Source organism: Struthio camelus, unplaced genomic scaffold (genome assembly GCF_040807025.1).
Source record: "Struthio camelus isolate bStrCam1 unplaced genomic scaffold, bStrCam1.hap1 HAP1_SCAFFOLD_188, whole genome shotgun sequence".
In the NCBI taxonomy this organism is placed as follows: domain Eukaryota; kingdom Metazoa; phylum Chordata; class Aves; order Struthioniformes; family Struthionidae; genus Struthio; species Struthio camelus.
The window spans coordinates 2,352-27,069 of NW_027182737.1; the positions used below are offsets into that span (position 1 = coordinate 2,352).

Below are 24,718 nucleotides of genomic sequence, written 5' to 3' on the forward strand. Positions count from 1 at the left end.
ACGCCTGGGACCCATCACCCTCCCCCGGATGCCTGGGCCCTGTCACCCTCCCCGGACGCCTGGGCCCTGTCACCCTCCCCCGGACGCCTGGGCCCTGTCACCCTCCCCCCCCCAGATGCCTGGGCCCTGTCACCCTCCCCCGGACGCCTGGGCCCTGTCACCCTCCCCCGGATGCCTGGGCCCCACCACCCTCCCCGGACGCCTGGGCCCTGTCACCCTCCCCCGGACGCCTGGGCCCTGTCACCCCCCCAGATGCCTGGGCCCTGTCACCCTCCCCGGACGCCTGGGCCCCGTCACCCTCCCCCGGACGCCTGGGCCCTGTCACCCCCCCAGATGCCTGGGCCCTGTCACCCTCCCCCGGATGCCTGGGCCCTGTCACCCCCCCCCCCGGACACCTGGGCCCCATCACCCCCCCGGATGCCTGGGCCCTGTCACCCCCCTCCCGGACGCCTGGGCCCCATCACCCCCCCGGATGCCTGGGCCCTGTCACCCCGCCTCCCCCCCCCCCGCCCGATGCCTGGGCCCTGTCACCCCCCCCCCGGATGCCTGGGCCCCACCACCCTCCCCTGGACGCCTGGGCCCCATCACCCTCCCCCGGATGCCTGGGCCCCACCACCCTCCCCTGGACGCCTGGGCCCCGCCACCCTCCCCCGGATGCCTGGGCCCCGCCACCCTCCTCCGGATGCCTGGGCCCTGTCACCCTCCCCGGACGCCTGGGCCCTGTCACCCTCCCCTGGACGCCTGGGCCCCGCCACCCCCTCCCCCCGGACGCCTGGGCCCGGCAGCGGTGCTGGAGGCGTTTATTGGGGGGCACCCAGGGGTGCTGGGCTCAGGCCTCGGGGGGCAGCGGCTGGTCCAGCCCCTCCACGGCCTCCAGGAAGCTCCGCGGCGTCAGGATGTGGCTGGAGCCTGGGGGGGGACACGGGCCATGGGGGACATGGGGGACACCGGGGGGACATGAGTGATGGGGGGACACGGGGGGGACACGGGGGACACCAGGGGGACATGAGTGATGGGGGGACACGGGGGGGACCAGGGGGACATGGGCAATGGGGGACACAGGGGACACCAGGGGGACATGGGGGACATGAATGATGGGGGGACATGGGGATATGGGTGATGGGGGACACGGGGGACACCAGGGGGACATGGGGACATGAGTGATGGGGGGACACGGGGGGGACACGGGGGACACCAGGGGGACATGAGTGATGGGGGGACACGGGGGGGACATGGGCCATGGGGGACACGGGGGACACCAGGGGGACATGGGGGACATGAGTGATGGGGGGACACGGGGGGACACGGGGGGGACATGGGGGACACCAGGGGGACATGAGTGATGGGGGGACACGGGGGGGCCATGGGCCATGGGGGACACGGGGGACACCAGGGGGACATGGGGACATGAGTGATGGGGGGACACGGGGGGGACACCAGGGGGACATGGGACACAGGTGATGGAGGCACAGGGGTGACATGGATGATGAGGGCACATTAGTGACATTAGGGTGACACGGTAGGTGATGGGGGACATGGGTGACACCTGGGTGACACCAAGGGGACATGGGTGATTGGGGGAACATGGGGGACACTGTGGTGACACAGGTGACGGGGAGATATGGGTGACACCAAGGCGACACTGGTGATGGGATATGGGTGACAGACACCAAGGGGACCCGGGGGACATGAGAGATGGGGGGACGTGGGTGACACCAAGGCGACACTGGTGATGGGATATGGGTGACAGACACCAAGGGGACACGGGGGACATGAGAGATGGGGGGACGTGGGCGACCCCCGGGTGACACAGGTGACGGGACCCGGGTGACGCCGCGGCGGTGGGGGGGGGACACACGGGTGACGCAGTGGGGGGGCCCCGGCGTCCGGGGGGGACTCACCGAGCAGGACGGGGGCGCCGGGTGCCACCTCGTAGGCGCAGCGGGTCTCGGCCAGCGCCGCCCCCCCCAGCAGGAAGAGCAGCACCCGGGGGGCACCCGCCACCGCCGCCCCCGCCGCCGCCCCCCCCCGGCCCCGGTGCCACTGCCCGAAGCGGGCGCTGGCGGGGGTGAGGGGGGGGTGAGTCACGTGACCTCTTCTCCTCCCCCCCCAGCACCCAGGGACCCCCCCGGGTCATCCCAAGTCCCTCCATGTCCCACCATGTCCCACCATGTCCCTCCATGTCCCCCCGTGTCCCCCCATGTCCCTCCACATCACTCATGTCCCTCCATGTCCCACCATGTCCCACCATGTCCCCCATGTCCCTCATGTCCCTCCATGTTCCCCCATGTCCCCCCATGTCCCACCATGTTCTCCATGTCCCTTATGTCCCACCATGTCTCTCCACGTCCCACCCTCCATGTTCTCCATGTCCCACCATGTCCCCCCCGTGTCCCCCCATGTCCCACCATGTCCCTCATATCCCACCATGTTCCTCCATGTCCCTCATGTCCTCCCATGTCCCTCCATGTCCTCCCATGTTCCTCATGTCCCACCATGTCCCCCCATGTCCCTCATGTCCCTCATGTCCCCCCATGTCCCTCCATGTCCCACCATGTCCTTCCATGTCTCAACATGTCCCATGTCCCCCATGTCCCAACATGTCCCTCATGTCCCCCCATGTCCCCACATGTCCCTCCATGTCCCACCATGTTCCCCATGTCCCACTATGTCCCTCATGTCCTCCCATGTCCCTCCATGTCCCCCATGTCCCAACATGTCCCCCATGTCTCTCCATGTCCCACCATGTCCCTCATGTCATCCCATGTCCTACCATGTCCCACCATGTTCCTCATGTCCCTCCATGTTCCTCATGTCCCTCCATGTCCCCCATATCCCAACATGTCCCTCCATGTCCCCCCATGTCCCTCATGTCCTCTCATGTCCCACCATGTCCCACCACGTCCCCCCTGTCCCCCCGGGTCCCCACCTGACAGCAGCCTGGGTGCTGGGGGGGGTGGCGGGGGGGCACACGAAGGGCCACTGCTCCGGATCCAGCCGGTCCTCCAGGGCGTCCTGCCACCACCCCAGCACCCATGGGTGGGGCCGCGCCACCCTGCGCCCTCCCGGGGCTCCTGTCCACTCCCTGGGGGGTCCCTGTCCCCACCCTGGGGGTCCCGTCCCCTCCCCGGGGGATCCCCATCACCTATGTCCTTCCCTGGGGTCCCCATCACCCACACGTCCCCTCCTGCGGGTCCCCGTCACCCATGTCCCCTCCCTGGGGTCTCCGTCACCCATGTCTCCTCCCTGGGCTTCCCTGTCACCCGCATCCCTTCCCCAGCTCCCTGTCACCCACACCCCCATCCTGGGTGTCCCCGTCACCCATGTCCCCTCCTGGGGGTCCCTGTCACCCACATCCCCATCCTGGGTGTCCCGGTCACCCATGTCCCTTCCCCGGGGTCCTCATCACCCACACGCCCATCCTGGGGGTCCCCATCACCCATGTCCCTCCCTGGGGCCCCCGTCACCCATGTCCCCTCCCTGGGGTCCTCATCACCCACACGCCCATCCTGGGGGTCCCCATCACCCACGTTCCTCCCTGGGGTCCCCATCATTCACATCCCCATCTGGGTGTCCCCATCACCCATGTCCCTCCCTGGGGTCCCCGTCACCCATGTCCCCTCCCTGAGGGTCCCCGGCCCCCCGCGGCCCCGGCCCCGCACCTCCAGGACGTCCTTGATGGCCGGGCTCCAGCGTGACAGCTGGTAGGTGGCCTGGGGCCGCTGCCGCACCTCGGGGCGCAGCCGCCCGCTCTGCGCCGGGCGCCCCATGGGTGCTGGCACCCTGCACCCAGCACCCGCACGGGGCGCCCGCGCTCGGCACCCCTGGGCTGCTCGGGGTGACCGGGGGGTGGACAGGGGGGACCCAGGGGTGCCCAGGGGGTGCAGGGTGCCCAGGAGGGTGGTTGCAGGTGCAGGGTGCCCGTGGGTGCCAGGGTGCCCATGGGTGCCCAGGAGGTGGCTGTGGGTGCAGGGGGGACCCGGGGGTGCCCAGGGTGCCCAGGAGGGTGGTTGTAGGTGCAGGGTGCCCATGGGTGCCAGGGTGCCCATGGGTGCCCAGGAGGTGGCTGTGGGTGCAGGGGGGACCCGGGGGTGCCCGGGGGGTGCGGGGTGCCCGGGGCGGGTGGTTATGGGTGCAGGGGGTCCCAGGGGGTGCAGGGTGCCCGGAGGGTGGTTGTGGGTGCGGGGTGGGCTCAGGCGTGCCCAGGGGGTGCAGGGGTGGTGGCCGTGGGTGCCCGGAGGGTGACTGTGGGTGCCGGGGGTGCCGGGGGGGTGACTGTGGGTGCAGGGTGCCCAGGAGTGCCCAGGGGGTGGGTGTGGGTGCTGGGGTGCTCGTGGATGCAGAGGTTGCCCATGGGTGCCCAGGGGGTGGCTGTGAGTGCCCAGGGGGTGTCCGGGGGTGCCAGGGTGGTGGCTGTGGGTGCCCAGAGGGTGCGCGTGGGTGCTGGGGGGTGCCCATGGGTGAAGGGGGGAGTGCCCGTGGGTGCCCAGGGGGTGGCTGTGGGTGCCGGGGGTGCCCAGGGATGCCAGGGTGGTGGCTGTGGGTCCCCAGCGGGTGGCTGTGGGTGCCGGGGGGTGCCCATGGGTGAAGGGGGGGTGCCCGTGGGTCCCCAGGGGGTGGCTGTGGGTGGCCAGGGGGTGGCCAGGGGGTGGCAGGCTGGTGGCCTTGGGTGCAGGGTGCCCAGGGGTGCCCGCAGGGGGGCCCGGGAGGTGGTGGGTGCCGGGGGGGGGGCCAGGCTATGGGTGCCGGGGGGGGCCCGGGGGGTGGCTGTGGGTGCCCGGGGGGGGCCCGGGGGGCGGCGGGTGCCTTACCGCGGGGGTCAGGGGGGCACCCAGGAGGCGGAGGTTGGGCAGCACCCGCTGCTGGGCCGCCGGCACGTTGGCATGCTGCACCAGCTTGGCCAGGTTCTCCTCGGTCACCCCTGCGCCCCGCGCCGCCCGCCGTCACCCCGCTGCCACCCGAGGGTGTCCCCTGTCCCCCCCCCCCGTGGCCACCGCCCCCGGGGACAGGCGCGAGCCCCAGGGACCGCCGTGTCCCCTGCCACGGGGTCCCCTGGGCCTCCGTGTCCCCTGGCACCCTATCACCCCGTGTCCCCTGCCACCCGTGTCCCCTGCCACGAGGTCCCCTAGTCCCTTGTGTCCCCTGGCACCCATGTCCCCCGCTATGGGGTCCCCTAGTCCCTTGTGTCCCCTGGCACCCATGTCCCCCGCCATGGGGTCCCCTAGTCCCTTGTGTCCCCTGTCCCCCCCGCCATGTCTGCTGGCACCCTATCACCCCGTGTCCCCTGGCACCCATGTCCCCTGCCATGGGGTCCCCTAGTCCCTTGTGTCCCCTGCCAACCCGTGTCCCCCACCACGGGGTCCCCTGGCCCTCCGTGTCCCCTGGCCCCACACCGTGTCCCCTGGCACCCTACCACCCCGTGTCCCCTGCCACCCCTGTCCCCCGTCATGGGGTCCCCTGCCCACCTGTGTCCTCTGTCTCCCCGTGTCCCCTGGCCCCCCCAACCTGTGTCACCTGCCACCCCATGTCCCCTGGCACCCTATCACTCGTGTCCCCTGCCGTGGTGTCCCCTATCCCCCCATGTCCCCCGTGTGCTCATGTGCGTTGCCCCGGCGCCCTCCCGCGTCCCCCGCCGCCCGCGTCCCCTGTCCCCGTCACCGTTCTTGAGCAGGACGTAGAGCAGGATGACGCGCAGCTTGTCGTAGGGGTCCACGGCCGGGTCCAGCAGGACGGGCACCATCACCTTCATGGGGTCCTTCACCTTCTCGCCCTCCGCGTCCGTCCCCATGGCCAGGTCCTGCGCGGGGACGGGGACGGCCAGGGTCACCGGGGAAGGACAGCGTCACTGGAGACGGCCCGTGTCACCAGGGATGGTCCCCTAAACTCTCTAACATGGTTGTCCCCATGGCCAGGTCCCGCGTGGGGACCAGGGATGGACAGCATCACCAGGGATGGCCCATGTCACTGGGGATGGCCTGTGTCACCAGGGACGGTCCCCTAAACTCTCTAACATGGTTGTGCCCATGGCCAGGTCCTGCGTGGGGACGGGGATGGGGATAGCCCAGGTCATTGGGGACAGCCAGTGTCACCAGGGACAGTCCCCTAAACCCTCTAACATGGTTGTTCCCATGGCCAGGTCCTGCGTGGGGACGGGGACAGGAATGGCCCAGGTCACTAGGGATGGCCTGTGTCACCAGGGACGGTCCCCTAAACCCTCTAACATGGTTGTTCCCATGGCCAGGTCCTGCGTGGGGACAGGGACAGGAATGGCCCAGGTCACTAGGGATGGCCTGTGTCACCAGGGACGGTCCCCTAAACCCTCACCCATGGCCAGCTCCTGCATGGGGACAGGGACATGGATGGTCCAGGTCACCATTGATGGCCCGTGTCATTGGGGATGGCCTGTGTCACCAGGGACGGTCCCCTAAACCCTCTAACATGGTTGTCCCCATGGCCAGCTCCTGCATGGGGACAGGGACATGGATGGTCCAGGTCACCATTGATGGCCCGTGTCATTGGGGATGGCCTGTGTCACCAGGGACGGTCCCCTAAACCCTCTAACATGGTTGTGCCCATGGCCAGCTCCTGCATGGGGACAGGGACAGGGATGGCCCAGGTCACTAGGGATGGCCTGTGTCACCAGGGACGGTCCCCTAACCCCCCTCCCATGACCAGCCCCACGGCCAAGCCCTGGATGGGGACAGGGATGGGGATGGCCCAGGTCACCAGGGATGGCCCGTGTCACCAGGAACGGCCTGTGTCACCGGGACGGTCCCCAACCCCCCTCCCGCGGCCGCCCCCACAGCCAGGCGCTGGGCACGGAGTGGCAGCCCAGTGCCGGCGTCCCCGGTGTCCCCCACGTCCCCGGTGTCCCCCGCGTCCCCGCTGTCACCTGCTCGACGGCGCAGAGCCGCTCCACGGTGCCCTGGAAGCGGCGCATGCAGGCGTCCGCCAGGCTCAGGTGCGTCGCGTACTGCGGGGCCGGCACGGCGGTTGTCCCCAAACGTCCCCTGGGCCCCCAAACTTGTCCCCGTGTCCCCCCACCCCGTCCCCCAACATGCCATGCGCCACCGTGTCCCCCTTGCATCCTCCGTGTCCCTCGCGCGTCCCCCCGCCACCGGGTGCCCCTTGCTTTGTCCCTTGGCCCCACGAGACCCCGTGGCCCCCTTCCTGTGTCCCCCCTGTCCCCCCCGTGTCCCCCCCCCAGCCCTGCGGTACCCTGCTCAGCTCCTTCTGGTACTGCGGCATCTTCTTGAGGATGTAGGAGAGCTCCTTGATGTTGGCCTGGGGACACGGGGACAAGGGACACGGCGATACGGAGGACGCCGGCGACGTGGTGGGACACGGGGGGACATGGGGGACACGGGCATGCAGGGGACGTGGGACTTCGGGGACGTGGGGAACACAGGAAGGATGCAGGGGGACATTGGGGACGTGGGGAACGTGGGGAGCGGGAGGGACATGGGAGATACTGGGGACACGGGGGACATGGGGGACATTGGGGATATAGGGGGATGTTGTGGATGTGAGGGGATGTGGGGACGGGGGGACATAGGGGACATGCGGGACTTTGGGGACATGAGTGGCACAGGGAAGACGGGGGACGTAGGGACACGGGGGGACATGGGGGATAAGGAGGCAAGGGGGGACTTGGGGGGACCTGGGGGGGCATGGAGGGACATGGGGGGACATGAGTGGCACAGGGAAGACGGGGGACGTAGGGACACGGGGGGACATGGGGGATAAGGAGGCAAGGGGGGACTTGGGGGGACCTGGGGGGGCATGGAGGGACATGGGGGGCACACTGGGGACCCGGAGGGAGGACATGGACACATGGGGGGACACGGGAGAGGTTGGGGACACAGGGACACGGGAGGCGACAGGCAGGGAGAGCCCCCCCCCCAGGACTATTGCTGTTCCCCGGGACCCCCCCAAATTTGCCCGAAACGCCCCCGTTTGCCCCCGTTTCCTGGCACCTTCTCGGTGTTGAGCCGTTTGCTCTCGCAGAAGGTTTTCAGCAGCTCCGTCACCTTCCTGGGGGGACCCGCGGGGACACGGGGGGGCCGGGGGGGCCGTCAGGGCACCCCAGGGATCTCCCCTGGGGAGGAGATCCCCCCAAACGGGGGATGAAGTGGGGGTCCTGGGGACGGGCTGGGGGATTTTGGGGGGTCCTGGGGCTTCCTGGGGGATTTGGGGGGGTCCTCGGACAGGTATAGGGGGTCCTGGGGGGGATTTTGGGGGGTCCTTGGGGCACGTATGGGGGGTCCTAGGGCTTCCTAGGAGATTTTGGGGGGTCCTGGGGCTTCCTGGGGGATTTTGAGGGGTCCCTGGGGCAGGTTTGGGGGTCCTGGGGGATTCTGGGGGGTCCTGGGGCAGGTTTGGGGGGTCCTGAGGTATTTGGGGGGTCCTTGGGGCAGGTTAGGGGGATCCTGGGACTTCCTGGGTGATTTGGAGGGTCCCTGGGGCAGGTTTGGAGGGACCTTGGGGCTTCCTGGGGGATTTTGTGGGTCCCTGGGGCAGGTTTAGGGGGTCCTGGGGCAGGTTTGGGGGGTCGTGGGGATTCCTGGGGGATTTTGGGAGTCCCTGGGGCAGGTTTTGGGGGGTCCTGGGGGATTTAGGGGAGTCATTTTGGGGGTTCAGGGTGAGCTTTTGGGGTTCTGGGTGCTGTTTGAGGGGTGCTGGGTGCAGTTTTGGGGGTTCTGGATGCTGTTTGGGGGGTTGGGTGCTACTTTAGGGTGGGTTGGGTGCTCTTTCAGGGGGTTCTGGGTGCAGTTTGGGGCAGTAGGTGCCGTTTTGGGGGTTCTGAGTGCTGTTCAGGGGTGGTGGGTGCCATTCGGGGGGGGTTGTGTGCAGTTTGGGGGTTTCTGGGTGCATTTTGGTGGGTTTGGCTGCGGTTCGGGGGTTTCTGGGTGCAGTTTGGGGATCTCTGAGTGCACTTTGGGGGGGTTCTGGGCAGATTTGGGGGTTTCTGGGTGTGCTTTGGGGTAGTTGGGTGCATTTTAGGGGATTCTGGGTGCAGTGTGGGGGGTTTGGGGTGCTATTAGTGGGATTATGGGTGCTGTTTGGGGGGGCTTTGGGGTGCGATTTGGGGGGTTACGGGTGTAGTTTCGGGGGTTTGGGTGCTGTTTGGTGGTCTGGGGCGTGTTTGGGTGCAGTTTGGGGGTGGTTCGGGGGGGTTGGGTGCAGTTTGGGTGTTTGGGGTGCAGTCTGGGGTTCCTGGGTGCAGTTTGGAGGGTTTGGGAATGGTTTGGAGGGGTTTGGGTGCAGTTTGGGGGTTTGGGGTGCTATTTGGGGGTTTTGGTGCTGTTTGGGGTTTCTGGGTGCAGTTTGGGGGTTTGGGGTGTGGTTTGGGGGCTTTTAGGTGCTATTTGGGGGCTTTGGGTGCAGTTTGGGGGTTTGGGGCGCTATTTGGGGGTTTGGGGTGCTGTTTTGGGTTTGGGGTGTGTTTTGGGTGCACTTTGGAGGTTTTGGGTGCAATTTGGGAGTTTGGGGTATGTTTTGGGTGCGGTTCGGGGGTTTGGGGTGTGTTTTGGGTGCAATTCAGAGATTTTGGGTGCAGTTCAGGGGTTTTGGGTGTGTTTTGGGTGCAGTTCGGGGGTTTGGGGTGCTGTTTGGGGGTTTGGGGTGCATTTGGGATGCGGTTCAGGGTTTTGGGGTGCGTTTGGGGCGCCGGGGCGTGTTTGGGGCGCCCTGGGGCTCACCGGGAGACGTCGGCGATGTGCATGTGCCGCAGCTGCACCCAGAGCTCGTCGTCCTCGTCCAGCAGCGCCGCCTTCTCCCGCACCTCGCCCAGCCCCGACGTCTCGTACCTGCGCCGGATCAGCCCCGGATCAGCCTCGGAGCGGCTCCAGATCAGCCCCGGATCAGCCACCAAGTGGGCACAGATCAGCTCCGGAGCGACTCCGGATTTGCTCCGGATCAGCCCCAGATCGGCCACCAAGTGGGCACCGATCAGCCCCGGAGCGACTCCGGATTTGCTCTGGATCAGCCCCAGATCGGCCACCAAGTGGGCACCGATCAGCCCCGGAGTGACTCCGGATTTGCTCTGGATCAGCCCCGGATCGGCCACCAAGTGGGCACAGATCAGCCCCGGAGCGACTCCGGATTTGCTCTGGATCAGCCCCAGATCGGCCACCAAGTGGGCACCGATCAGCCCCGGAGCGACTCCGGATTTGCTCTGGGTCAGCCCCGGATCGGCCACCGAGTGGGCACCGATCAGCTCCAGAGCGACTCCGGATTTGCTCTGGATCAGCCCCAGATCGGCCACCAAGTGGGCACCGATCAGCCCCGGAGCGACTCCGGATTTGCTCTGGATCAGCCCCAGATCGGCCACCGAGTGGGCACCGATCAGCCCCGGAGCGACTCCAGATCAGCCCCGGATCGGCCACCAAGTGGGCACCGATCAGCCCCGGAGCGACTCCGGATCAGCCCTGGAGCGACCCCAGATTGGCTCCAGATCAGCCCTGGATCAGCCTCAGAGCGGCTCTGGATCAGCCCTGGAGCGACCCCAGATCACCTCCGGATCAGCCACCAAGTGGGCACCGATCAGCCCCGGAGCGACTCCGGATCAGCCCTGGAGCGACCCCAGATCACCTCCGGATCAGCCACCAAGTGGGCACCGATCAGCTCTGGAGTGACTCCAGATTGGCTCCAGATTGGCCACCGAGTGGGCATGGATCAGCCCTGGAGTCACTCCGAATCGGCTCCGGATCGGCCACTGAGTGGGCACCGATCAGCCCTGGATTGGCTCCGGATCGGCCACCAAGTGGGCACGGATCAGCCCTGGAGCGACTCTGGATCAGGTCCAGATCGGCCCCGGATCAGCCTCAGAGCGGCTCTGGATCACCCCGGGAGCGACATCGGATCGGCTCTAGATCAGCCCCCCAGTGGGCACGGATCAGCCCTGGAGTGACCCCGGATCAGCTCTGGATCGGCCACCAAGTGGGCACGGATCAGCCCCGGAGCGACTCCGGATCGGCTCCGGATCGGCCACTGAGTGGGCACCGATCAGCCCCGGAGCGACCCCGGATCGCCTTCGCATCAGCCTCGGAGCGGCTCCAGATCGGCTCCGGATCAACCTCAGAGTTGCTCTGGATCGGCTCCAGATCAACCTCGGAGTCACTCTAGACCGGCTCCGGATCAACCTCGGAGTCACTCTAGATCGGCTCCGGATCAACCTCGGAGTCGCTCCGGATCGGCTCCGGATCAACCTCGGAGTCGCTCCGGATCGGCTCCGGATCAACCTCGGAGTCACTCTAGATCGGCTCCGGATCAACCTCGGAGTCGCTCCGCATCGGCTCCAGATCAACCTCGGAGTCGCTCCGGATCGGCTCCGGATCAACCTCGGAGTCGCTCCGGATCGGCTCCGGATCAACCTCGGAGTCACTCCGGATCTGCTCCAGATCAACCTCGGAGTCACTCCGGATCTGCTCCAGATCAATCTCGGAGTCGCTCCGGATCGGCTCCGGATCAACCTCAGAGTCGCTCCGGATCTGCTCCAGATCAATCTCGGAGTCACTCCGGATCTGCTCCAGATCAACCTCGGAGTCGCTCCGGATCGGCTCCGGATCAACCTCGGAGTCACTCCGGATCGGCTCCAGATCAACCTCGGAGTCGCTCCGGATCGGCTCCAGATCAACCTCGGAGTCACTCCGGATCGGCTCCGGATCAACCTCGGAGTCGCTCCGGATCGGCTCCGGATCAACCCGGCAGCCGCTCCGCATCGGCCGAGGGTCCACCGCGGCTCGGCCCCGCATCGGCCGCGCGTCGGGCAGGGACGAGAGGGCTGGGCGGCCCCGGGCGCCCCCCCCCGTGGGTGCCCCCACCCGTGGGTGCCGGCGGGCCACGGCCGCACCGGTAGGTGTCGTGGCGGATGTCGAGCAGGTCGTGGGCCATCGCCTGCAGCGTCAGCTCGTGCAGCAGCGGCGTCACCAGGTCGAAGCTCCGGTCCACGATGAGCAGCTGCGTCCGGCCCTGCGCCCGCGCCGCCACCCGTGGGTGGCCGGGTGGGGTGAGGTGGGGGGACGGACACCCACCCGTGGGCACCCAGGGGTGTGGGGACACGTGGTGGACACCCATGGGAGCAGGGACACCCACCAGTGGGCACCCAGGGGTGCGGGGACATCCTGGGGACACCCAGGGGTGCAGGGACACCCACCCGTGGGCACCCAGGGGGGACACCCAGGGGTGCAGGGACATTCAGCCGTGGGCTCTCAGGGGTGCGGGGACACCCAGAGGGGACACCCAGGGGTGCAGGGACACCCAGGGGGGACACCCAGGGGAGCAGGGACACCCACCCGTGGGCACCCAGGGTTGCAGGGACACCTGGGGGGGACACCCAGGGGAGCAGGGACACCCACCCGTGGGCACCCAGGGGTGCGGGAACACCCACCTGTGGGCACCCAGGGGTGTGGGGACACGTGGTGGACACCCATGGGAGCAGGGACACCCACCCGTGGGCACCCAGGGGTGCGGGGACATCTTGGGGACACCCAGGGTGCAGGGACACCCACCCATGGGCACCCAGGGGAGTGGGGACACCCAGGGGGGACACCCAGGGCTGCGGGGTCACCCACCCGTGGGCACCCACGGGTGGGGGGACACCCATGGGACACCCATGGGAGCAGCGACACCCACCCATGGGCACCTAGGTGTGCGGGGACATCCACCTGTGGGCACCCAGGGGTGCGGGGACACCTGGGGGGGACACCCAGGGGAGTGGGAACAGCCACCCATGGGCACCCAGGGGTGCGGGGACCTCCTGGGGACACCTAGGGGTGCGGGAACACCCACCCGTGGGCACTTAGGGGTGCGGGGACAGCCAGGGGAGCGGGGACACCCAGGGGACACCCAGGGGTGCAAGGACACCAGTCCGCGTGGCACCCCGAGGTGCGGGGACACCCAGGGGGGACACCCAGGGGTGCTGTGCCAGGCCCACGGCCGGGTGGCGCCGGCTGCCACCCCGTCCCCGTGGGTGGCAGGAGCCAGCGCGCCCCTGTCCCCAGGGCCACCGCGTCCCCAGCCGGTGTGGGTGGGGAAGGTGGCGGCGGCGGCGGGGGGGGGACGGTGGCAGCGGGGACGGTGACTCACCTCGGCCATGGCCGGGGTGTCGGCCCGCAGGGCGTCGAGACGGGCCAGCAGCGCCTGGGCCAGCACCGCGTTGTCCTCGGGGCCCCTGGGGACCGGCGGGGACGCGGCTGGGCCGTGGGGACGCGGGCGCCCGCCCCGAGGGCCACGGGGCACAGGGCGGGGGGACACGGCACGGGGGACACGGATGGGGCAAGGAACACGGACGGGGACACGGTGACGTGGCAGGGGACAGGGACGGGGACACGGGGAGGCAGCAGGGGACAGGGATGAGGACATGGGGACACGCCAGGGGACACGGGGACAGGGCAGGGGATGCAGACGGGGACATGGGGACACGGCAGAGGACACGGACAGGGACACGGTGACGTGGCAGGGGACGGGGGGGAGAGGGTAGGGGACACGGACAGGGACACGGTGACGTGGCAGGGGACGGGGCAGGGGACACGGGGACAGGGTAGGGGACACAGACGGGGACATGGGAACATGGCAGGGGACGGGAGATAGCGTAGGGGACAGGGACAGGGCAGGGGACAGGACGGGGACAGGGCAAGTGACACCAATGGAGACACAGGCATGGGGACAGGGCAGGGGACAGGGGGACAGGGCAGGGGACACAGGCACGGGGAGACAGGGCAGGGCACAGGTGACACGGGGGGACCCAGTGGTGGCAGAGGGCACAGGGGACACAGGGACACGGGGACAGGGCAGGGGACAGCACAGGGGACAGGGGGACAGGGCAAGTGACACCAATGGAGACACAGGCACGGGGACAGGGCAGGGGACAGGGCAGGGGACAGGGGGACAGGGCAGGGGGACACAGGCATGGGGGGACAGGGCAGGGCACAGGGGACACGGGGGGACCCAGTGGCGGCAGAGGGCACAGGGGACACAGGGACATGGGGACAGGGCAGGGGACACCGACGAGGACACGGTAGGGCAGAGGTCGAGGGCGGCAGAGAAGGTGGCCCGCGTCCCCGTGTCCCCTGTGTCCCCCCCCACGTCCCTCCTTCCCCCATGTCCCCGTGTCCCCGTGCGACACGTCCCCTCGAGGTGGCCCTGGGACATGTCACCCTAGGGTGGCCCTTGGACATGTCTCCCCAGGGTGGCCCTGGGACACATCCCCTCGAGGTAGCCCTGGGACATGGCACCCCCGGGTGGCCCTGGGGGTGTCCCCGAGGCGGTGGCTCACCTGCGGTAGCGCACGGCGGGGTAGACGCCCAGGGTGGCGCAGAGGGTGGCCAGGCGGGTGGCCAACGTCCCCAACACTGTCACCCGCTCGCCCGCCCCGAAGGGGCTGTAGCACCCGTGGAAGCTGCGCGGCGCGTCCAGCGTGAACACCTGCGGGGACAGCGGGTGCCACCGCGAGGCGTCACCGCGGGCTGCAACGCCGGCGTGGCCCCCGGCTGGCACCGGGGGACGCGTCACCCCCAGCTGGCCCTGGGACACAGCCTCCCGGGCGGCTACGGGGACACGTCCTCCTGGGGTGGCCCTGGGACACGTCCCCTCGAGGTGGCCCTGGGATACCTCACCCTGGGGTGGCTCTGGGACACGTCCCCATGAGGTGGCCCTGGGACACGTCACCCTGCGGTGGCTCTGGGACACAGCCTGCATGGTGGCCATGGGGACACGTCCCCTCGGGGTGGCCCTGGGACATGTCACCCTGTGGTGGCTCTGGGACACAGCCTGCATGGTGGCCATGGGGACACGTCCCCTCGAGGTGGCCCTGGGATACCTCACCCTGCGGTGGCTCTGGGACACGTCCCCATGAGGTGGCCCTGGGACAAGTCACCCTGCGGTGGCTCTGGGACACAGCCTGCATGGTGGCCATGGGGACACGTCCCCTCGAGGTGGCCCTGGGACACATCACCCTGCGGTGGCTCTGGGACATGTCCCCTCGAGGTGGCCCTGGGATACCTCACCCTGCGGTGGCTCTGGGACACGTCCCCATGAGGTGGCCCTGGGACACGTCACCCTGCGGTGGCTCTGGGACACAGCCTGCATGGTGGCCATGGGGACACGTCCCCTCGAGGTGGCCCTGCGACATGTCACCCAGCGGTGGCTCTGGGACACAGCCTGCATGGTGGCCATGGGGACACGTCCCCTCGGGGTGGCCCTGGGACACATCACCCTGCGGTGGCTCTGGGACACGTCCCCTCGAGGTGGCCCTGGGATACTTCACCCTGCGGTGGCTCTGGGACACGTCCCCTCGAGGTGGCCCTGGGATACTTCACCCTGCGGTGGCTCTGGGACATGTCCCCATGAGGTGGCCCTGGGACACGTCACCCTGCGGTGGCTCTGGGACACAGCCTGCATGGTGGCCATGGGGACACGTCCCCTCGAGGTGGCCCTGGGATACCTCACCCTGCGGTGGCTCTGGGACACGTCCCCATGAGGTGGCCCTGGGACAAGTCACCCTGCGGTGGCTCTGGGACACAGCCTGCATGGTGGCCATGGGGACACGTCCCCTCGGGGTGGCCCTGGGACATGTCACCCTGTGGTGGCTCTGGGACATGTCCCCTCGAGGTGGCCCTGGGATACCTCACCCTGCGGTGGCTCTGGGACACATCCCCTCGAGGTGGCCCTGGGACACATCACCCTGCGGTGGCTCTGGGACACGTCCCCTCGAGGTGGCCCTGGGACACGTCACCCTGCGGTGGCTCTGGGACATGTCCCCTCGAGGTGGCCCTGGGATACCTCACCCTGCGGTGGCTCTGGGACACGTCCCCATGAGGTGGCCCTGGGACAAGTCACCCTGTGGTGGCTCTGGGACACAGCCTGCATGGTGGCCATGGGGACACGTCCCCTCGAGGTGGCCCTGGGACACATCACCCTGCGGTGGCTCTGGGACATGTCCCCTCGAGGTGGCCCTGGGATACCTCACCCTGCGGTGGCTCTGGGACACGTCCCCTCGAGGTGGCCCTGGGATACGTCACCCTGCGGTGGCTCTGGGACACGTCCCCTCGAGGTGGCCCTGGGATACCTCACCCTGCGGTGGCTCTGGGACACGACCCCTCGAGGTGGCCCTGCGACATGTCACCCGGAGGTGGCACTAGGACACAGCCTGCATGGTGGCCATGGGGACACGTCCCCTCGGGGTGGCTCTGGGACACGTCACCTGGAGGTGGCACTAGGACACAGCCTGCATGGTGGCCATGGGGAAATGTCCCCTAGGGGTGGCCCTGCGACATGTCCCCTTGAGGTGGCCCTTGGACATGTCACCCCCTGGGTGGCTCTGGGACATGTCCCCTCGAGGTGGCCCTGGGATACGTCACCCTGGGGTGGCTCTGGGACACGACCCCTTGAGGTGGCCCTGCGACATGTCACCCGGAGGTGGCACTAGGACACAGCCTGCATAGTGGCCATGGGGACACGTCCCCACGAGGTGGCTCTGGGACACATGCCCCCTGCAGGTGGCACTGGGACATGTGCCCCTGGGGTGGCCCTGGGCCACGTCCCCTTGAGGTGGTGCCAGGATATGTCACCCTGGGGTGGCCTAGGGACACATGTCCTTGAGGTGCCCCTGGGACACGTCACCCCCGGGTGGCCGTGCGACACGTCCCCTCGAGGTGGCCCTGGGACATGTCACCCTAGGGTGGCCCTTGGACATGTCTCCCCAGGGTGGCCCTGGGACACATCCCCCTCGAGATAGCCCTGGGACATGGCACCCCCGGGTGGCCCTGGGACACATCCTCTTGAGGGGGCCCTGGGACATGTCACCTCGCGGTGGCCCTGGGACATGTCCCCTCGAGGTGGCCCTAGGACACGTCCCCTGGGCGTAGCAGTGAGGACGTGCTCTCCAGGGTGGCCCCGGAGCCCTGTCCCCCCCACCTCCCGGGCCACCACCCCGGTGTCCCCCGGTGTCCCCACCTGGCTCTCGTAGGGCACGAAGGCCACGTCGATCTCCTTGAGGGTGCGGATGGCCCGGGCGGCCCGCGAGCGCCCCAGCTCCTCGAAGAGCTCCTCAGGGCACCCTGCAGCACCCATGGCACCCGGGGACCCATGGCGGGGACCCCCGGCACCCCTGGCACCCATAGCACCCACCCCATGGCACCCTGGCACCCACAGCACCCGCCCCACGGCCCCACCGCACCCCCAGCCCCACCAGCCCCACCAGCTCCTCCAAGAGCTCCTCAGGGCACCCTGCAGCACCCATGGCACCCGGGGACCCACGGCGGGGACCCCCGGCACTCCTGGCACCCACAGCACCCACCCCATGGCACCCTGGCACCCACAGCACCCGCCCCACGGCCCCACCGCACCCCCAGCCCCACAAGTGCCCCAGCTCCTCCAAGAGCTCCTCAGGGCACCCTGCAGCACCCACGGCACCCGGGGACCCATGGCGGGGACCCCCGGCACCCCTGGCACCCATAGCACCCACCCCATGGCACCCTGGCACCCACAGCACCCACCCCACGGCCCCACCGCACCCCCAGCCCCACAAGTGCCCCAGTTCCTCGAAGAGCTCCTCAGGGCACCCTGCAGCACCCACGGCACCCGGGGACCCACAGCGGGGACCCACGGCACCCCTGGGACCCATAGCACCCACCCCATGGCACCCTGGCACCCACAGCACCCGCCCCACGGCACCCCTGGGACCCAGGGCACCCACAGGACCCCCCGGCACCTAGGAGACCCACAGGACACCGATAGGCACCCTATGGCCCCCACGGCAGGGACCCCTGGCATGTCCCTCCATGTCCCTGCCCCTCGTGTCCCCCCATGTCCCTCCACGTCCCTTCACGTCCCCCCACGTCCATGTCCCCCATGTCCCCCCATGTTCCTCCACGTCCATGTCTCCTGTCCATCTATACCCCCCCATGTCCCCATGTCCCCCCATGTCCCTCCACGTCCCCCAATGTCCCTCCACGTCCCCCGTCCCCCCATGTCCCCCCATGTCCCATGTCCATGTCCCCCCATGTCCCTTGTCCATGTCCCCCATGTCCCATGTCCCTCCACGTCCCTCCACGTCCCGTCCATCTATGTCCCCCCATGTCCCTCTTCCACCCATGTCCCCATGTCCCCCCATGTCCCTCCACGTCCCCCAATGTCCCTCCACGTCCCCCGTCCCCCCATGTCCCATGTCCATGTCCCCCATGTCCCATGTCCCTCCATGTCCCATGTCCCTCATCCACCCATGTCCCCATGTCCCACCATGTCCCCCCATGTCCCATGTCCATGTCCCCCATGTCCCATGTCCCTCCATGTCCCGTCCATCTATGTCCCCCCATGTCCCTCTTCCACCCATGTCCCCATGTCCCACCGTGTCCCTCCACATCCCCCAATGTCCCTCCACGTCCCCCGTCCCCCCATGTCCCATGTCCATGTCCCCCATGTCCCATGTCCCTCCATGTCCCATGTCCCTCATCCACCCATGTCCCCATGTCCCTCCACGTCCCCCCATGTCCCATGTCCATGTCCCCCATGTCCCTCCATGTCCCGTCCATCTATGTCCCCCCATGTCCCTCATCCACCCATGTCCCCATGTCCCCCCGTGTCCCTCGTCCACCCATGTCCCCATGTCCCCCATGTCCCTCCATGTCCCCTGTCCATCTATGTCCCTCCATGTCCCCTATGTCCCCCCACGTCCCCCCATGTCCCCCCACGTCCCCGTGTCCCTCCATGTCCCCCCATGTCCCACTTCCCCCACGTCCCCCATGTTCCCCCGTATCCCCCATGTCCCCCCCGTCCCCCCCCGCCCTCCCGCGTCCCCCCCCGCACTCACGGTGGGTGAAGAAGACGTGGGCCGCGCGGTACCGGGGGGCCGGGGCGCCCCCGAAGTCCCCGATGAGCCCCCGCACCGACTGCGCACAGCACCCCCACGTGACCCCCGGCCCCCGACCCTGACCCCCACCCTGACCCCCACCCTGACCCCCACTGTGATGCCACCTCAACCCCCTGACCCCCCATTCACCCCCCGATCCCCCACCCTGACCCCCCACCCTGACCCCCCTGACCCCCTGATCCCCACCCTGATCCCACCCCCAAACCCCCACCCTGACCCCCACCCCGACTTCACCGACCCCAAACCCCACCCTGACCCCCCTGACCCCCACCCTGACCCCCTAACCCCGACCCCCACCCTGATCCCACCCCCAAACCCCCACCCTGACCCCCACCCCGACTTCACCGACCCCAAACCCCACCCTGACCCCCCTGACCCCACTGCGATACCACCCCCAACCCCCCGACTCCCATTCACCCCCGTCCCCACCCTGACCCCCCACCCCAACCCCCCAACCCCCTTGACCCCCACCCTGACCCGACTGACCCCCTGATCCCCCACCCTGAGCCCCCACCCCGACCCCACCGACCCTGACCCCCACCCTGACCCCCATTGCGATGCCACCCCCAACCCCCTGACCCCCATTCACCCCCTTACCCCACCCTGACCCCCACCCTGACCCCCTAACCCCGACCCCCACCCTGATCCCACCCCCAACCCCCACCCTGACCCCCACCCCAACCCCACCGACCCTGACCCCCACCCTGACCCCCTTGACACCCACCCTGACCCCCTGACCCCCAACCTGATCCCACCCCCAAACCCCCACCCTGACCCCCACCCCGACTTCACCGACCCCAAACCCCACCCTGACCCCCCTGCGATGCCACCAACCCCCCGACCCCCATTCACCCCTCTGATCCCCCACCCTGACCCCCCACCCTGACCCCACTGACCCCCTGATCCCCCACCCTGAGCCCCCACCCCAACCCCACCGACCCTGACCCCCACCCTGACCCCCACCCCGACTTCACTGACCCAAATCCCCACCCTGATCCCCTTGACTCCCACCCTGACCCCCACCCCGACCCCATTGACCCCCTGATCCCCCACCCTGAGCCCCCACCCCAACCCCACCGACCCTGACCCCCACCCTGACCCCCATTGCGATGCCACCCCCAACCCCCTGACCCCCATTCACCCCCCTGACCCCACCCTGACCCCCACCCTGACCCCCTGACCCCGACCCCCACCCTGATCCCACCCCCAACCCCCACCCTGACCCCCACCCCAACCCCACCGACCCTGACCCCCACCCTGACCCCCATGACCCCGACCCCCACCCCGACCCCCTGACCCGCACCCTGACCCCACCCCCAACCCCCCACCCTGACCCCCACCCTGACCCCACCGACCCCCTAGACCCCCACCCTGACCCCCTGATCCCCCACCCCGACCCCCCCCAGCCCCCTCAACCCCCCCCCTCCCCGCACCGGCCCCTCCCTGGCCTCCCCGCTGGCCCCCGCTGCCCGCCTCCGGCCCCGCCCCCCCGCGGCGGCAGGCCCCGCCCCCTCGGCGGCAGGCCCCGCCCCCTCGGCGGCAGGCCCCGCCCCCGGGGCGCACCTGGGGGCAGGGCTGGAGCAGGTAGAGGGCCTCCAGGCTGGGCAGGGGCTGCCGCCGCTTGCCCACCTCCTCCACGACTGCGGGGGGGCACGGGGGGGTCAGGGTGCTGGGGGGAGCGGGGGGTGCTGGGGGGAGCGGGGGGCACCGTGGGGTGCTGGGGGGAGCGGGGGGTGCTGGGGGCGCCGTGGGGTGCTGGGGGGAGCGGGGGGTGCTGGGGGTGCTGGGGGGGCACCATGGGGTGCTGGGGGTGCTGGGGGGGCACCATGGGGTGCTGGGGGTGCTGGGGGGAGCGGGGGGTGCTGGGGGGAGCGGGGGGCACCGTGGGGTGCTGGGGGTGCTGGGGGGTGCTGAGGGGCACCATGGGGTGCTGGGGGGAGCGGGGGGTGCTGGGGGGAGCGGGGGGCACCGTGGGGTGCTGGGGGTGCTGGGGGGGCACCATGGGGTGCTGGGGGTGCTGGGGGCACCGTGGGGTGCTGGGGGTGCTGGGGGTGCTGAGGAGCACCATGGGGTGCTGGGGGGCACCGGGGGTGCTGGGGGTGCTGGGGGGGCACCATGGGGTGCTGGGGGTGCTGGGGGCACCGTGGGGTGCTGGGGGTGCTGGGGGGGCACCATGGGGTGCTGGGGGGCGCCGGGGGCACCGTGGGGTGCTAGGGGTGCTGGGGGCACCGTGGGGTGCTGGGGGTGCTGGGGGGCACCATGGGGTGCTGGGGGGTGCCGGGGTTGCTGGGGGGTGCTGGGGGCACCGTGGGGTGCTGGGTGGTGCTGGGGGTGCTGGGGGGTGCTGGGGGGCACTGTGGGGTGCTGGGGGGCACCATGGGGTGCTGGGGGTGCTGGGGGGCACCATGGGGTTCTGGGGGGTGCTGGGGGAAGCAGGGGGTGCTGTGGGGCACCGTGGGGTGCTGGGGGGCGCTGGGGGTGCTGGGGGGAGCGGGGGGGCACCATGGGGTGCTGGGGGTGCTGGGTGGTACCATGGGGTGCTGGGGGGTGCTGGGGGAAGCGGGGGGTGCTGTGGGGCGCCGTGGGGTGCTGTGGGGTGGGGGGGCACCGTGGGGCAGGGTGGGTGCCATGGGTGCTGGGGGGGTGCTGGGGGTGCTGTGGGGTGCCGTGGGGCAGGGTGGGTGCCATGGGTGCCGGGGGGTGTCGTGGGGTGCTGGGGGGTGTCGTGGGGTGGGGGGGCGCCGTGGGGCAGGGTGGGGGGGGCGCTCACTGGTGACGCCCTCGGCCAGGATGTCGGACATCTTGCAGCAGGCCGAGACGATCCGGGTGCTGGGCTGGTCCAGGACGAGCACCTGCGCGAGCCGCCTCGCACCGGGGCCCAGGCGTCCGGGGCCACGGCGGGGCCCAGGCGTCCGGGGCCGGGGGGAGCCCAGGCGTCCGGGACCAGGGGGCCCAGGTGTCCGGGGCCGGGGGGGGGGCCCAGGCGTCCGGGACCAGGGGGCCCAGGTGTCCGGGACCAAGAGGGACCCAGGCGTCCGGGGCCATGGCGGGGCCCAGGTGTCCGGGGCCGGGGGGGGGCCCAGGCGTCCGGGACCAGGGGGCCCAGGTGTCCAGGACCAAGAGGGACCCAGGTGTCCGGGACCACAGGGGGGCCCAGGTGTCCGGGAACACAGGAGGGCCCAGGTGTCCGGGACCATGTTGGGGCCCAGGTGTCCGGGGCTAGGAGGGGACCCAGGTGTCCAGGACCATGGTGGGGCCCAGGTGTCCGGGACCAGGGGGCCCAGGCGTCCGGGAACACAGGAGGACCCAGGTGTCCAGGACCATGGTGGGGCCCAGGTGTCCGGGACCACAGGGGGGCCCAGGTGTCCGGGACCATGGTGGGGCCCAGGTGTCCGGGACCAGGGGGCCCAGGCGTCCGGGAACACAGGAGGACCCAGGTGTCCGGGACCATGGTGGGGCCCAGGTGTCCGGGACCACAGGAGGGCCCAGGTGTCCGGGACCATGGTGGGGCCCAGGTGTCCGGGACCAGGGGGCCCAGGCGTCCGGGAACACAGGAGGGCCCAGGTGTCCGGGACCAAGGGGGGCCCAGGTGTCCGGGCGTGCGTCGAGGGCACCGTGGCGAAGGGACCCAGGCGTCCGGGCACCAGCTGGGGGCGGGGTGGGGGTGGGGAACGCCGGACGCCTGGGCCCCCTCCCCGGACGCCTGGGCCCCCCCCGCGCCCCCCCGCTTACCTTCCATTCGCCCTCCTTCTTGACGCTCCTGATGACCTCGTTGAGGATCTCTGCGGGGGAGGGACCGGGGCTCGCGGAGGGGGCCCAGGCGTCCGGGTGTCCCCCCCCCAACCCCCCCCCCCCCCCCGCTAAGCCGGATCAGGCACCTACCACCTGCTGGGCGCAGCTGGCGGGGGGGGGGGCCCAGGCGTCCGGGGGCCCTCCCCCGCACCAGCTGGCGGGCCCAGGCGTCCGGCCCCCTCCCAACCCGCCACTCCTGTGGGCCCAGGCGTCCGGGTGTCCCCTGAAGGGACCCAGGTGTCCGGGTGCCCCTGAAGGGACCCAGGCGTCCGGGTGTTCCCCGAGGGACCCAGGCGTCCGGGTGCCCCTGAAGGGACCCAGGCGTCCGGGTGTTCCCCGAGGGACCCAGGCGTCCGGGTGCCCCTGAAGGGACCCAGGCGTCCGGGTGTCCTCCGAGGGACCCAGGCGTCCGGGTGTTCCCCGAGGGACCAGGCGTCCGGGTGCCCCCTGAAGGGACCCAGGTGTCCGGGTGTCCCCCAAGGGACCCAGGCGTCCGGGTGTTCCCCGAGGGACCCAGGCGTCCGGGTGCCCCTGAAGGGACCCAGGCGTCCGGGTGTCCTCCGAGGGACCCAGGCGTCCGGGTGTTCCCCGAGGGACCAGGCGTCCGGGTGCCCCCTGAAGGGACCCAGGCGTCCGGGTGTCCCCCAAGGGACCCAGGCGTCCGGGTGCCCCTGAAGGGACCCAGGCGTCCGGGTGTTCCCCGAGGGACCCAGGCGTCCGGGTGCCCCTGAAGGGACCCAGGCGTCCGGGTGTTCCCCGAGGGACCCAGGCGTCCGGGTGCCCCTGAAGGGACCCAGGCGTCCGGGTGCCCCCCCAAGGGACCCAGGCGTCCGGGTGCCCCTGAAGGGACCCAGGCGTCCGGGTGCCCCCCCAAGGGACCCAGGCGTCCGGGTGCCCCTGAAGGGACCCAGGCGTCCGGGTGCCCCCTGAAGGGACCCAGGCGTCCGGGTGCCCCCCCGAGGGACCCAGGCGTCCGGGTGTCCCCTCACTCTGCCAGGTCCCTGCGACCCCGTGACCCCCCGTGACCCCGTGTCACTTCTGTGTCCCCTTGTGTCCCCCCGTGACCCCTCATGACCCCCCATGTCCCCGTGACCCCACGTCACTTCCGTGTCCCCCCATGTCCCCCGTGTCCCCCCGTGTCCCCCATGTCCCCCCGTGTCACTTCCGTGTCCCCCCGTCCCCCGTGTCCCTCTGTCACCCCCATGTCCCCCCGTGTCCCTCTGTCACCTCTGTGTCCCCCATGTCACTTCCATGTCCCCCCGTGTCCCCCCATGTCCCCCGTGTCCCACGTCACCCCCGTCACCCCCATGTCCCCCCATGTCCCCCCGTCACCCCCGTGTCCCCCCGTGTCCCCCGTGTCCCCCCGTGTCCCCCCGTCCCCTGTGTCCCTCTGTCACCCCCGTGTCCCGTCACCCCCATGTCCCCCCGTGTCCCTCTGTCACCTCCGTGTCCCCCCATGTCACTTCCATGTCCCGTGTCCCCCCATGTCCCCGTCACCCCCTCTGTCACCCTCATGTCCCCCCATGTCCCCCGTGTCCCCCCGTCACCCCGTGTCCCCCGTGTCCCCCCGTCACCCCCGTGTCCCCCCGTCACCCCCATGTCCCCCCGTTTCCCCCGTGTCCCCCCGTCACCCCCATGTCCCCCATGTCCCCCCGTGTCCCCCATGTCCCCCCGTGTCCCCCCGTGTCCCCCCGTGTCCCCTGTCACCCCCATGTCCCCCCATGTCCCCCCGTGTCCCCCGTGTCCCCACGTCCCTCCGTTTCCCCCCGTGTCCCCCGTCACCCCCATGTCCCCCGTCCCCACCATGTCCCCCCGTGTCCCCCGTGTCCCCCGTGTCCCCCCATCTCCCCCCGTCACCCCCATGTCCCCCGTGTCCCCACGTCCCCCCTCTCCCCCCCGTGTCCCCCCATGTCCCCCCGTGTCCCCCCCCCCCACTCACTCTCGCCCACCAGCGCCTTGAGCCCGCGGGGCGCCATCGCCGCACTTCCGGGTGGGCGGGGCCGCCGGGCCCGGGTGGGCGGGGCCTCGCGCACCTGCCCGGCCCCGCCCCCGCCC

The 24,718-nt window shown here is 70.4% G+C and overlaps 1 protein-coding gene across 4 annotated transcripts; it reads right to left on the reverse strand.

Moving 5' to 3' along the window:
* Positions 1-761: 761 nt before the first annotated feature.
* LOC138065509 (syntaxin-binding protein 2-like) lies at positions 762-24,672 on the reverse strand. Of its 4 annotated transcripts, XM_068929565.1 has the most exons (19): positions 24,603-24,672; positions 22,604-22,653; positions 21,642-21,723; positions 20,435-20,511; positions 18,812-18,890; positions 16,957-17,060; positions 14,279-14,427; positions 13,090-13,174; positions 11,855-11,973; positions 9,702-9,809; positions 7,977-8,034; positions 7,219-7,284; positions 6,893-6,973; positions 5,659-5,797; positions 4,812-4,921; positions 3,663-3,752; positions 2,930-3,015; positions 1,902-2,059; positions 763-909 (listed from the first exon to the last, which is right to left on the reverse strand). In XM_068929565.1, the coding sequence occupies exons 1-19, from the start codon at positions 24,637-24,639 to the stop codon at positions 830-832; spliced, it is 1,758 nt and encodes a 585-aa protein (XP_068785666.1). In that variant the 5' UTR covers positions 24,640-24,672; the 3' UTR covers positions 763-829. The 4 variants fall into 4 exon arrangements, with proteins under 4 accessions (XP_068785667.1, XP_068785669.1, XP_068785666.1 ...); XM_068929566.1 differs by lacking the exon at positions 2,930-3,015 and having other exon boundaries at positions 762-909; XM_068929567.1 differs by lacking the exon at positions 1,902-2,059 and having other exon boundaries at positions 786-909.
* Between the last annotated feature and the right edge of the window lie 46 nt (positions 24,673-24,718).

Bases quoted from the DNA above. Each gene is read 5' to 3' on its own strand.
- LOC138065509 (XM_068929565.1), bottom strand. From the start codon at position 24,639: ATGGCGCCCCGCGGGCTCAAGGCGCTGGTGGGCGAGA. The intron at 8,035-9,701 runs GTGAGCCCCAGG...GGGTCCCCCCAG, and splicing joins CACATCGCCGACGTCTCCCG to GAAGGTGACGGAGCTGCTGA. The intron at 5,798-6,892 runs GTGACAGCGGGG...GTCCCCGCGCAG, and splicing joins GGCTCTGCGCCGTCGAGCAG to GACCTGGCCATGGGGACGGA.